At 42.8% G+C, this 12875-nt stretch overlaps 1 protein-coding gene across 1 annotated transcript in view; it reads left to right on the top strand.

The window, feature by feature from the left end:
• Window positions 1-12875, top strand: part of LOC141490685 (uncharacterized) — a 62117-nt gene that overhangs the window by 24179 nt on the left and 25063 nt on the right. Inside the window, exons 5-10 of the mRNA XM_074190837.1 lie at window positions 6766-6813; window positions 8778-8822; window positions 8908-8954; window positions 9050-9099; window positions 11163-11380; window positions 11478-11728. Coding sequence (XP_074046938.1) covers window positions 6766-6813; window positions 8778-8822; window positions 8908-8954; window positions 9050-9099; window positions 11163-11380; window positions 11478-11728 — 659 coding nt within the window. The remainder of the gene's footprint in view (window positions 1-6765; window positions 6814-8777; window positions 8823-8907; window positions 8955-9049; window positions 9100-11162; window positions 11381-11477; window positions 11729-12875) is intronic.

The following is a 12875-nucleotide window of genomic DNA, read 5'->3' as shown; positions in this document are numbered from 1 at the left end:
TCTACTAATTTAGTTCAGCTTGCTAGCCTCCCCCATTTCCTTGGGTGCTACCTTCTCCATGATACCTTCCTTGACTCCCAGTTGCCACTGCTTCCCCACTCCAAATTATATTAAATTTCTTTAGTATATAATTTATGTGCATGTGTGTGTGTGTGTGTGTTATGAAACTTGTATTATGGGTTGAAACCCTAACCTTGAAACTTCTAGTTTTGACCAGATAAGTTTTATTTCCAATACCAAGCTGGGCTACAGTCTTTAGTTCCTTTCTGGTATCTGGAGAAATAAGGTTATAAGAAGAAGCTATCTAGATAGTTTCTTTACTCAGAAAGAATCAGCTTTCTGAAATATCATCTTTGGAACAGCTAGATGATGCAGTGGATAACACACTGGCCCTGAAGTCAAGAGGAATGAAGTTCAAATCTGACCTCAAACACTTAATAATTGCCTAGCTGTGTGACCTTGGCCAAGTCACTTAATCCTATTGTATTAAATAAATAAAAATTTTAAAAAATCATCTTTAATTAGCTATCTCTTCATTCATAGTTCATTCATTCATTCATTTCTTCATTTATTTATTTGTTTATTTGTTTGTTTATGCTCCCCTGATGGAACAAACTCTTCCTTGAGAAGCTTCTTCTTTTGTAATCCCAGTCATAATACAACAGTGGGCACATAATAGGAGCTTAATAAATACTTATTCATTGGTTGGAACACATGTATTGTGTTAGCACCACTAGTAGTGGCTTCCTTTACTAGAGTAATAGTGATAGTGTTTTTTGTTTTTTTGAAAGGCAATGGGGTTAAGTGATTTGCCCAAGATCACACAGCTAAGTCATAAGTGTCTGAGATCGAATTTGAACTCAAGTCTGCCTGACTCCAAGGCAGGTGCTCTATCCACTGCACCACCTAATGGCAAGAATAATGGATTGCAGAAAACCAGGTTTCATCCACCATATTTGCCAGCATTATGGTTATGCCATGGGTAACTTGCCTTGCCTCCCTGAGTCTCAGTGTCATCATTTGTAAAATAGTCATCATCATAATTGTGGTAGCCACCTCATAGGATTTGGAAGAATCCCACAGGGGATTATGTGTATATCATGCTCTTCAAATTTGGAAGTATAATATAAATTTCAGTAAAATGGTCATAGAGGCAACGTATCAATGTCCTGATTCTTTGCTTAGTACATAGAGTTGTGAAGACCTTGGTTCATATCCTGCCTCTAACAGGATTTGTGATCCCAGGAAAACCGTACCTCTCAGTGACTCTAACATTGATTGACCCGGGGCTGATCTGCATAAGGGGAGTGATTTTCCAGGATGAGAGTCCTCTAGGCTAGCGAAATCAAAAAGCCAAACCTCACCCTCCAGACCCATCTACAATGAGGCCAGCAGCACCTGCATTGGAAAGTCGAGCTCCCAGGACTTCCTGAGATGTGCCCATGCGAGGTCTTTTCTAACTTTTGAGGACTTTAGAAATGGCAGTTTGTGTTTGAAGTTGGATGTGGACTTAGGTCTTTCTGACTCCAGACCCAGCACTCTAGACAGCTGCCGCTGGTATGCAATGAGTTAGGGGCCGCGCACTTGTGATGTATGCTTGTTGGATTGGGTTGGGCCGCATAGGACTGGATTGAATGTCTTTTGTCATCAGGAACCTAGTCAGGGATCGGCTAGTGTAGGAAAAGCAATAGAAGTTAGAAGCTCGGGGCAAGAGAGGTTGAAGCTAGCAGCACAGGACAGGAACGATTGCTCCTCTTGGGAGGCCAGAGAAGATGGAGAGCAGGGCCCGCGCTACTATTAGAATTAGTCACAATTGTCATGCAATGGCAAAGGGGCCAGGCAGGAGGACTGAATACTGTAGCAGCCCAAGTCTGGCTCCCGTGATTGGAAATGTCCTCATGAGGGCCGTTATCTTAGAAAACACAGACCTACTGACTCACTTGGCTCCGTCTCTCTGGGGCATTCTGGGTGTTAAATGGCTCTTTGCCCTTTATGACAGAGCAGCCTCTATGGAGCCAGGGTATCCACCTCCTTCTGAAGCTCAGGAAAACTCTTTGCCCATGATAAACATTTAGGAAACATACACTGAGAACAAATATATTTGATCTGTCTTCCAAAACCTTTCATTTCCTGCTCTGGCCTGAATGAGGACCTCATAGGGACATTCACAGTTGTTAGGTCAGTTAGCTGGCAAAAGATATTTGTTCTCATGATGGGACATTTCTTGCTGGATGCCCTCAATCACAGGTCTGAGGCCAGTCTCCTGCCCTATCATCCAGTCAGGGGAAGTGAAGAGAATAATGATTTGTGAAGCACTTTTTAAGTGGGCCAAGTACTTTAGAAATATCTCATTTGATCCTCACAACAATCTAGAGGTGGAGATGCTATTATTATTTCCATTTTATAATTAAGGAAATTAATATAATTAAGGAGGTGGACAGGGATTTGCCTAGGGGGACACAGTTAATGTCTGAGGTCAGATTTGAAGTCTGTTTTTCCTGCTCAGGCCTCTATCCACTGCCCTATCTGGCTGCCTCCTCAGGCCAAAGAGGACCCGTGACTTGAGGATCGAGCCCGGTTGTTTCCCGTCTCCTTCTTTGTCTTGCCTGTGTAGTCTTGTCCATAGAGGACCATTGAATCTCCTGCACAATCGCCAATGCTCTGTTATTCACAGGAGATGGGAGGAGGTAATGGAGTGGAGGGGAGATTTTCTGCAAACGGTGGAGAATGATAGTAGGGGGTATTTTTGTAGGAATAGTAGAGGCTATTTTCTCTGGGTAGTAGAGCCTGATAGCGGGGAATATTTCTGTAGGACTAGTCAAGAATACTTTCTCTAGAGAGTTGAGAATGTTTTTGTTGAAGTATTTTCCCTGGATAGTGTAGAATATTTTTGTAGAAAGAGGAAATAGAATTCAGGAGAGAGGCAATGATTGTTTATAGCAAGGATCTGGTGGAGGCATGGGAAGGAATGGCTAAGAGCCCAGGTAGCAGAATCTGCCTTGGGAAAGCGAAAGGAGAGAAGAGGAGATGGAGGATGACAAGGAGATATTTTAAAGTCACCCAATCCATCAGAAAGCAGCCTATTCTATAGCATTGTGACTAGAAGACTGACTTTAGAGTCAGAAAGACCTGAATTCAAATCCTAACACAAATTGAAAGGGGGGGGGGATTCTGGACATCATTTAATGAAGGGCAGTTCTTTTGAGCTTGTGCAGTGCAGAGAAAGGAAGTGAACTGCATTGGCAGAGTGAATTTTCTCTTCCATCTCTAGTTTGATGATATTGATGATGATGCTACCTCCTTGGATCAGGCCCAGAGGATGAAGGAATATCTTATCAATGGCCCATCTTGAGAGGCAACAGGTGCACTGGAAAGAGTATTGGTCAGATCCTGGGTTTAAAACAAGAGGCCCCTTCTGGCTCTGAATCTGTGATCCTAACTGTGTAACCTGGAGCAAGTCTTTCCTTCCCAGAGCCTCAGTTTCCCCACCTTTAAAATGGGATACTTGCTCTGACTATCTTTCATTGTAGTTGAAAGTTGGATCAAATGAGGTAATGTAAATAAAAGATTTTGTAATGCATAATGGATCAGGTAACTATGCTTTTCTTCTCTAGTACACACCCTTAACCTAGATTTAGCCATAGTGAGTCAGAAATAAAGTGTTCCTGTTCAGGGAAAACATTGTCCCATTCCCTGGGGACAGATAGTGGACTGGAAAGAAGGTGGAGGCTGGAAGTAGAGGACCTGGGTTCAAATCCATCTGTGACTTTGGACACTCAGGTCCCCCTGAGGTAAAATGTGGAGACTGAACTCTGACCTTATAGGCAAAGGCCTACGTCTAGCCTCATGTCCGTGCTTCTCTGTTTCTTTGCAAAGCAAGAGACAAGGACATTGGCTATAGGACAGGGAGATTATTGTGGGTTTGGGAGCAACAGGAAAGACTTGGAATAAGCTAGGGAAAGAACTGGGAAGTCAGGAGGGGAATGGTGTGAGCAGACATCTAGCAGTGCTAAGGAAAAGCTTTGGAGTTGGTTAGGTGAACTGAACTGATGTGAATTCAAAAGTATGAATAGAGTTATAGTCATTGTCATTCTTCCTTACAAATGTGCCATTTACTTAGCCACAGCGACCAGCATTTAGTGGGAACGGTTGACTTATCTTTTATTTATTTTGCATGTAGTTAACTACCTGATAGTTCAGACGTGGGAGTGAGTGGGAGAAGTGGCACAGATAAAATCCACAATTAATTCAAAATTTGGTTTTTACCATGGTTTTTGAATCCTCTAAATGGATGTATTTTCCAATATTTGTTAGCTTTTGACAGATTAGAACTTCCCATTCTCTACTCTCCTTTTCTCTGAATAGTCACAGAGTCGCTTAAATTCGAGGGACCAAAAAGGAGGAGACTGGTGCAGCATTCAGACTGGATTGCAAGCTCTAATTCATTTTAAATTGATCATCTTATACTCTGTCCTCCTTATAATACAGTTTTTGTGTAAATGCTGTTATTGGTACTGAGTCATTTTGTGTTTTTCTTGACAAAGACACTGGAGGTATTTGCCATTTCCTTCTTCAGCTCATTTTACAGATGAGGAGACTGAGGCAAGCAAGATTAAATGACTTTTCCAGGATCACATAGCTAGTAGGTGTCTGAGACTATCATGAAAATGAGTCTTCCTAATTAAAATGCCAGTGATCTAATAATTGTACCTCCTAGCTGTCTATGAATGAAGTATATAAATAATGCATAAAGTAATCCTTAAACTACCTTCTCTAGACTCTCCCATCCCCTCAATCTATCATGTATATCTCTCTTCAGCTGAAATAAATACAGTATATAAATAATTCATATAGTAATCCTTAAAAACTGTCTTCTTGAAACTATATCACTTCTCCAAACTCCTATAGCTCTCCTCAGCTGAAATCCTAGAAAATGACTCTATGCTCTTCCTCTTGTGTTCAGTCCTTTGCAATCTGCCTTCTGACCTCCTCTGACCTCATTCGTTGAAACTAGCTTCTCCCAAGTTATCAGTGATCTCTTGATAACTATCAAAACCACATTCTCTTTTTTAATGTCTGATGTGGCCCATAGGAAGGTCTTTATAAAAGCTGGTTGTATAGGACCAAATGACCCAGTGAGTTCCTTCTTTTGCCTTAGCCATCATGGGTCAGTTAGGTGGCACAGTGGATAGAGCACTGGCCCTGGAGTCAGGAGAAACTGAGTTCAAATCTGGTTTCAGGCACTTAATTACCTAGCTGTGTGACCTTGGGCAAGTCACTTAACCCCATTGCCTTGCAAACAGCAAAAAAATAACAAAAAAGAAGTAGCCATCATCACATAGGGCTCCAGAGACTAATAGAACTGACAGGCAAGGTTCCCAAGAACTCTAGTGGACAGCAGAAAACAGTTAAGGTCATATTAAGGTAAAACAGATGGGCATGAACCCAGCCAATGTTGACTCAACAGCTATTGGGAAAGAGGTAACGCTGAAGCAAGATAATTCCTTGCTATAAAATGAACTTGGTCCTGATACTGTTTAGCCTAGATAAGCTAGGCACCACCACGGCAGTTCTTCTGCCTTGCCACTGAGTTCCCAGGTCCCCTCTGGGCCTAACTAGCCACCTGGCCTCTTCTGTACTGGGAGTTCTTGACCTGGGGGGCCATGGTCAGGAAAGGTCTGTGGATAGATTTCAGAGAGTCTGGGGGAGAAAATCCTTCTTTTATTTCCACTTCTCTCTAAGGGAAATTGAGCTTTACATTAAGAATGAAAGCTGAAAAGGGGTCTGTAGAGTCTCTAGATTGCCACAGGGGAGTCAGTGACACAAGTGGGAGAACACCCTGCCAGAACTACCCCAAACCTCCGGGGTGTTGCCATTGCCTAGCAGTTCCTCCCTGTAACCTACCAGCCCCTTGTCCCTGCCCTGCCCCAGAGCTCTCTTTTTTAAAATTCATATATATAAAAACAATTATTTATTTATTTTGAATGTTAGGATTTTTCCCCTAATCTTGCTTCCCTCCCTCCAGAGAAGGCAGTCTGTTAGTCTTTATATTGTTTCCATGATATACATTGATCTAATTTGAATGTAATGAGAGAGAAGTCATATCCTTAAGGAATAAAAATAAAGTATTAAAGATAGCAAAATTACATAAGATAAATTTTTTAAAATTTAAAGGTAATAGTCCTTGGTCTTTGTTCAAACTCCACAATTCTTTCTCTGGTCATAGATGGTATTCTCTATCACAGAAACCCCAAAAATGTGCCTGATTGTTGCACTGATGGAATGAGCAAGTCCATTAAGATTGATCATCACCAGGGTGGTTGGGTGGCGCAGTGGATAGAGCACCAGCTCTGGAGTCAGGAGGACTTGAGTTTAAATCCGGTCTCAGACACTTAATAATGACCTAGCTGTGTGGCCTTGGGCAAGCCACTTAACCCCATTGCCTTGCAAAAAAAAAAAGATTGATCATCACCCCCATGTTGCTGTTAGGGTGTCCAGTGTTCTGGTTCTGCTCATCTCACCCAGAGCTCTCTTGTATGGGTCTTCTCTCCCAGTTTAGAGTGTGAGCTCCTCAGAAATTAGTGCTTAATTTGACATTTAGAGGACTGCCACTTGTCCTTTCCCATTCATTTTTCCTTATCTCCTAACCTGACCCAGCCCTGGGGGCTGCTATGTCTGGTTTGGATTACTGCAGCCTCAGTGGGACAGGCTGGGCCTAGTCATTGAGAGATGGAGGGTTTGATGACTTGCTTCTTGTCTCCACAGGTGAGGAGCAGACTGAGTCTTCTGCTGAGGAATCTTCATTCACCCAAGGTAAAGTAAAGCCCTGAGTCTCTCCCTCTTTGCTCACAAGGAACTCTCTGCCTTAGAAGCTTCTGGGAAAGAGTTTGTTCAGATCAGCGTGAACAAGGCTATGAGGCAGTAGGGAGGTCGTGATGTTGCTAGAAATAGCCTGTGAGGGGTGGCTAGGTGGTGCAGTGGATAGAGCACTGGCCCTGGAGTCAGGAGGACATGAGTTCAAATCCAGCTTCAGACACTTAATAATGACCTAGCTGTGTGGCCTTGGGCAAGTCACTTAACCCCATTGCCTTGCAAAAAATACCCCAAACTAAAAAAAATAGCTTGTGAGATGAGGATCTGCTTCTGGGTTGCAGAATGGGTCCCCATTGCACTCAGTTGAGTATTTAGTAAGCCCTTACGGGTCCCAAGCCCTGTGCATTGAGGAGCCAAAGAAATCATGATAGTCCCTGCCCTCAGGGAGCTTACATTCTTTTTTATTTATTGATTATTTTTTAGGTTTATTTTATTTTATTTTTTTTGCAAGGCAATGGTAACCCCAAGGTCACACAGCTAGGTAATTATTAAGTGTCTGAGGCCAGATTTGAACTCAAGTCCTCCTGACTCCAGGGTTGGTGCTCTATCTACTGCGCCACCTAGCCATCTCTTTTGCATCACCTAGCTGCCCCGGGAGCTTATATTCTGAAGGGGAGTCTGTGTGTTTGCATAGTAGCTTATAAAAGGCCTGGGGCTCAGCTTCCTTTGAGGGTGCATCTGAGAGTCAGGGTCCAGAAAATCAGATGGAAGGCTGACTGACCCCTAGAAGAGCTCATCCCATGGCAGATGGCCCCCAAATAGAGAAGGCTCGCCCAGGTCGCTAAGACTTTAGGGGTGGAGAGCTGGTCTGGGGAGAAGGGGTTTCAAGTATTGAGGAAACTTGAGGAAAGGTCCAGGGTGGGAGACAACTGCAGCATGGGGGGCAATGGCTGGAAAATCAGGATCAGAGCTGGGAAGTTAGGGACAGTGAGGGGAACATAGGGACAATGCAGGTTGAACTTGAGTTCAAATGCTGACTTTGTCACTTGTGTACCCTTGAATAGTCACTTCATGTCTTGGTCTTAGTTTCTCCTCTGTACAATAGGATTGTGCTATATCGTTTTTTTTTTTCATTTTTGCAAGGCAGTGGGGTTAAGTGACTTGCCCAGGGTCACACAGCTAGGTGTTTGAAGCTGGATTTGAATGTTTGAGGCTGGATTTGAACTCAGGTCCTCCTGACTTCAGGGTCAGTGCTCTACCTACTTCACCACCTAGCTGCCCCATTCTATATCCTTTTTTTTAGGTTTTTTTTTGCAAGGCAAATGGGGTTAAGTGGCTTGCCCAAGGCCACACGGCTAGGTCATTATTAAGTGTCTGAGACTGGATTTGAACCCAGGTACTCCTGACTCCAGGGCCGGTGCTTTATCCACTATGCCACCTAGCCGCCCCCATTCTCTATCATTTTAAAGATGCTTCTAAGTCTACAGTTTTATAATGTTCTATAATCTAGAAACTGCTGTAAAAATCAAGCATTATTACAAAGGCAAATGTTTTTGAAAACTGGATCTTAACTTACGTTCATCCTTATCCTTGTGATGTAGAATTTTGATTTGTGTTTTTAACCCAGTCCTATGATTTTATTTCTTTAAGGAATTCCAGGGATGGAAACTTCCTTCCCCACTATTGGGGCTAATAAAGCCTCAGGGGATGGCTTGGGACACTGAAATGACATTTCCAAGGTGACATAGTTGGCATGTTTGAACCCAGATCTTCCTGGCTCAAAATTCCACCATGTTGCCTGATGTACAGAATGGAGTTCATCAACATGGTTTTCTGTCCTTTGGAGTGACTTGGAAACCTCACTGATGCTGACCCCTATTTCTCCATTAGCTGTCCATTTAAAAACTTGCCCTTGAACTCTGAGTATTGGGAAGTTGACATTGACCTGGAATGTTTGTTTACAGGGGAAGATCTGACCAAGGAGCATTGTCAGGCCCCTTTCCCCTCAGGTATGACCTTGACTTAACAACAGATCATTTCATAGAATGTCAGTAACTTTGCTAGAAAGTCAAGATGTTTCTCTCCGTTATTTAGGGTTGGGCTGCTCTCCCGCTCACTGTGAACACTGCATCACTGAAAATGTAAGTGGACCCATGATCAAAGGGGCTGTTTTTTATTCAAACAAAGAGCCTCAGCCAGATCTTGATCCTGGTGTGTTTTATCTTCTTATCTTTAGAAGCAGAATGAGCAGGTGATGCCCAGGCTGCTTTCCAGGGGACAGTTTTTGTAAGTGATCCTAAAAGTAATATTAGGGTGGCTTCATGTGACTTAATGCTTTTTATTCCTATCCAAAATCTGAGAATCTCCAACAACTCATTTTTAAACTGTTAGGAGGTCTTGCTGTGGTGTGATGTGATTTCTCTCCCCCCCCCCCCCATATGTGATGGCAAATCTTACTGGAGGGTAGCGTTGCTCCCACTCCCTCATAGTCTCTGCTTTTGGAAATCTTAGCCTACCTTCAAAGACTGGCCCAAGCACAACCTTCCTCAATTCCCCACAGCCTACAGCAAGCTTTTCTCCCTGGTCTGGCCCTTGACCCTTAGGGTCAGCTGTTTCTCTGCTTTATCTTCATCTCATCCTATTCTGATTTGAGTCTGGTCTGATTGCTAATTACTCAACAGACGCTATCTTTCCTTTGCTTGCTTGTGAGGTTGTAGGGCAGCACAGGAAATAGAGAGTTTGGACCTGAGTTCTGGGCTCTGATTGGGTGCAGCTTCTGTCTGCCTCTGATCCATCCTGGCTGGGTGACCCTGGGCATGTCCATGAGCCCCTGGAACCCCTCGAAGAGCAGAAAGAGTAGAAGAGCTGCTCCCCTGCATCAGGAGGGCAGGGTTGGGGTAGGGGTTGGTTCTTAACTTAGAGTCCATGTTTGTATGTCTGTATGACAATTTATATATATTCAAATTTGTGCATGGGTGTGCAGGGATCATGAGTGTCTCTCTTTGTGAACATCCATGTGTGGATGTTCAGGGATAGGCATGTCTTCTTTGGGTGCACACATGGTCTCTTGTATGTGCTTTGTACCTATGCATATGCACATGCATGGGCTTCATGCTTAGCTGTGTGTATCTTTGTGCTCCCACAATGCATTCTCTTATATGTGTTTGGTCATGTGTGTGCATGCTTATGCAAAGGTTGCAATGTTTTGTGGATGCATGCTTGTACACATGCATGTCTGTTTGCATGTGTATATGTGCATGATGGGTGCATGCACATGCCTGTCCATGCACATGTACACAGTGCATGCTTGCTATGTTTATTTGTACATGCATGAATATGTGTTTCTGCATACCTGTGTATTAAAAGAACTGTTTCAATGCAATGATTTCCCTCCGTGACTCTGTTTCTTATTTTATTGGCCTAGAAATATGACTCTTAGAAGGGGTCCATTGGCTTCACTGGGCTGTTACAAGGTTCCATGAGACAAAGAATAGTAGGAGGACTTTCTCCAGTGGGAAGTTACCATCCTGACCACATAAGAGCCCCCCCCCCCCATGATCTTTTCTGCACTAGAAGGCAGGCAGGGAACAAAACTTCTTTATTTTAGTATCTCTCCAAAGTGCTAATTTGTAGTTGAATCTAGTAGGCACTTTTTGTATGATTAGCTCCAATTTCTCTTGGTTACAGTATCTTTGTGTGTGTGTTGTCTCCCCCAATTAGCCATGAGCTCCTCAAGAGCAATGACTAATTTTTTGGGTCTTTCTTTAGTGTTGTCTACATCTTCAGTATTTAATAGATGCTTTCTCATTTTGTGGCGGGGGGTTGTAGACAATGGTTTCAGTAATGTAAAGAATTCTCAGTGAAGAAACTCCCTTAACCAGAGCAGATCAACTCCCGTTAGAGGACTTGTGATCTTGGAGCATTGACTGGAGCTGTTCAGTGGTTAGGTCTAAGGTCACATGGTACCAGACTTCAGGGGAAGGACTAGAGTCCAGGTTTCTCTGACTGAGACTGGCTCTCTGTGTTGCCTCTAGTAGGCATGCTGAATTGGTTATGGAATGGGGAATGGGAGAGGAAGTGAAATGAGACCATTCTTTCTCTGAGTCTTTTTCCTTTTGCAGGGCAATGAGATTAAATGACTTGCCCAAGGTCACATAGCTAGATAATTTTGAAGTGTCTGAGATTGGATTTGAACCCAGGCCCTCTGGACTCCAGGGCCAGTGCTCTCTGCACCTAGCTGCCCCCCTTTTTTTTGAAGTAAATTAAAAACTTGAATACCTTTTAAATCATCATCTCATGAAAAACAGTTTTAAACTCAATTCACTATTAATGTAAAATGTCACTTGCAGGTTGAAAGTGGACAGTGAAGGAACATACCAGTGTGCCCGGACAGGGCTGATTTTTGAAGTCAACAAGAAGACTGACATCAAATATTCTGTTTTGTCCTGGAGCAAATATGCTGACTTGGTGGTTAAGCCCTGGATTGTTGGCGGGCCTTTATTTGACGTGAAATGTGACCCAGCCATTTTGGTCTCCATCCAGTTTCCACATTCCCTTTGCTTGGGCCGTAAGTGCTCCTTAGACCTTCTCTGCCAGTTTAAAGACTGTTACTTTCTGAGGTAGACCAGTAGCCTAATCATTGTCTTTTTTGCACATCATTGTAGATCATGAATCCTTGATGATGTTCAAAGTGTTCCATATCACAAAATCTGGTCCCACTCTCGAGTCCACAGTAGATCATTCTACCTCTCACGTCAAATGGCATGTGAGCTCCCTTTCTCCAGTGGGGCCGGTCATTCAAACCCAGGAAACTGTGCAACATCATGGGGCGGTGATTTTATACAAAGTTATCGACAACCATCCATCCTTGTCCTTTCATGTTTATGTTGCCACAAACAACGACTCCTTCATCAAGGTAAGGCCATTTAAAGATTTTTCAAAATTCAGCACTACTTGATGAACCTGTTTCAGGTTTTAGATGCTTCTGTAAAGTTCAGTTTTATGGAATTGGGGCTCCTGTTACCAAACCTGAGAAGCGTGCCTAAGTCCAGAGTCCTTACATCCTTGGGGAACCAGAATTTACTTGGAAAAGAATGTGGAAAATTCAGTGGTGGAGGCAAATACCCCTTTTCCCAAGCCTAAGCCAGTTTTGTGAAGTCAGAGTCTGGGCATTTATGAACCTATGAAAAGGAGTTTTGAGCCAAGTGAACACTATGTATAAATCCAAGGTTGGAATTTTTTGAGATTGAGTTAATGAGGAAGATGGAAAGAAAGAGAAGAGATAGAGCATGAGACAGAGAGAGACAGAAAAGACCAAACCTAAACCAAAATACTTCTACTAGATAAAATAATAGCAAGGAGCCATCCAGACATTGAATGCATGTGTGTGTGTGTGTGTGTGTGTGTGTGTATAAAAATAAGGATAATAATCTTACCTGCTTCATAGAGTTGTGGTGAAGATCAAATGAGTTAATGTGTAGAGTGCTTTTTAAACCTTAAAATCTTTCATAAATGCTGGCTATTATACTGAGTGGTGCAGTGGATAGTATGGGGCTGAGAATTAGAAAGACTCATCTTCCTGAATTCAAGTCTGGCTTCAGATTCTTACTAGCAATGCAGTCCCAGGCAAATCTCTTAACTCTGTTTACCTCAATTCCTTATCATAAAATGAGCTAGAAATGGCAAACCACCCCAGTATCTTTGCCAGAAAACCCCCAAATGCGGGTTTTCAGATATTTCAGATATTGAAAAAAAATGACTAGACAACAATTATTATAGTGAAGGGAAATTTGATGGGGCAGGCAGACTTTTGAGGATAAGCCATTTTTTTGTATTTAGAAATCAAAGATAGTTACTAATATTAACTTAAAGATTAGAAAAGACAGTCATATTGGGTTCACAAGGAATCAGTCAGTGGCTGTGAAGGCTGGTGTATTCCAGGGATGGGAGACAGACTTCTAATCTGTTTAATGTTGGATCCCAGAATCTGAGGACAGATGGTCTCTTCACTGTCTTTGGACAGTGACAGGGGTAATAGAAGGACAAAAAGGGCCTTAAATGTG

This window comes from Macrotis lagotis, chromosome 6 (assembly GCF_037893015.1).
Source record: "Macrotis lagotis isolate mMagLag1 chromosome 6, bilby.v1.9.chrom.fasta, whole genome shotgun sequence".
NCBI lineage: Eukaryota > Metazoa > Chordata > Mammalia > Peramelemorphia > Peramelidae > Macrotis > Macrotis lagotis.
This window is presented reverse-complemented; position numbering and strand designations above follow the sequence as displayed.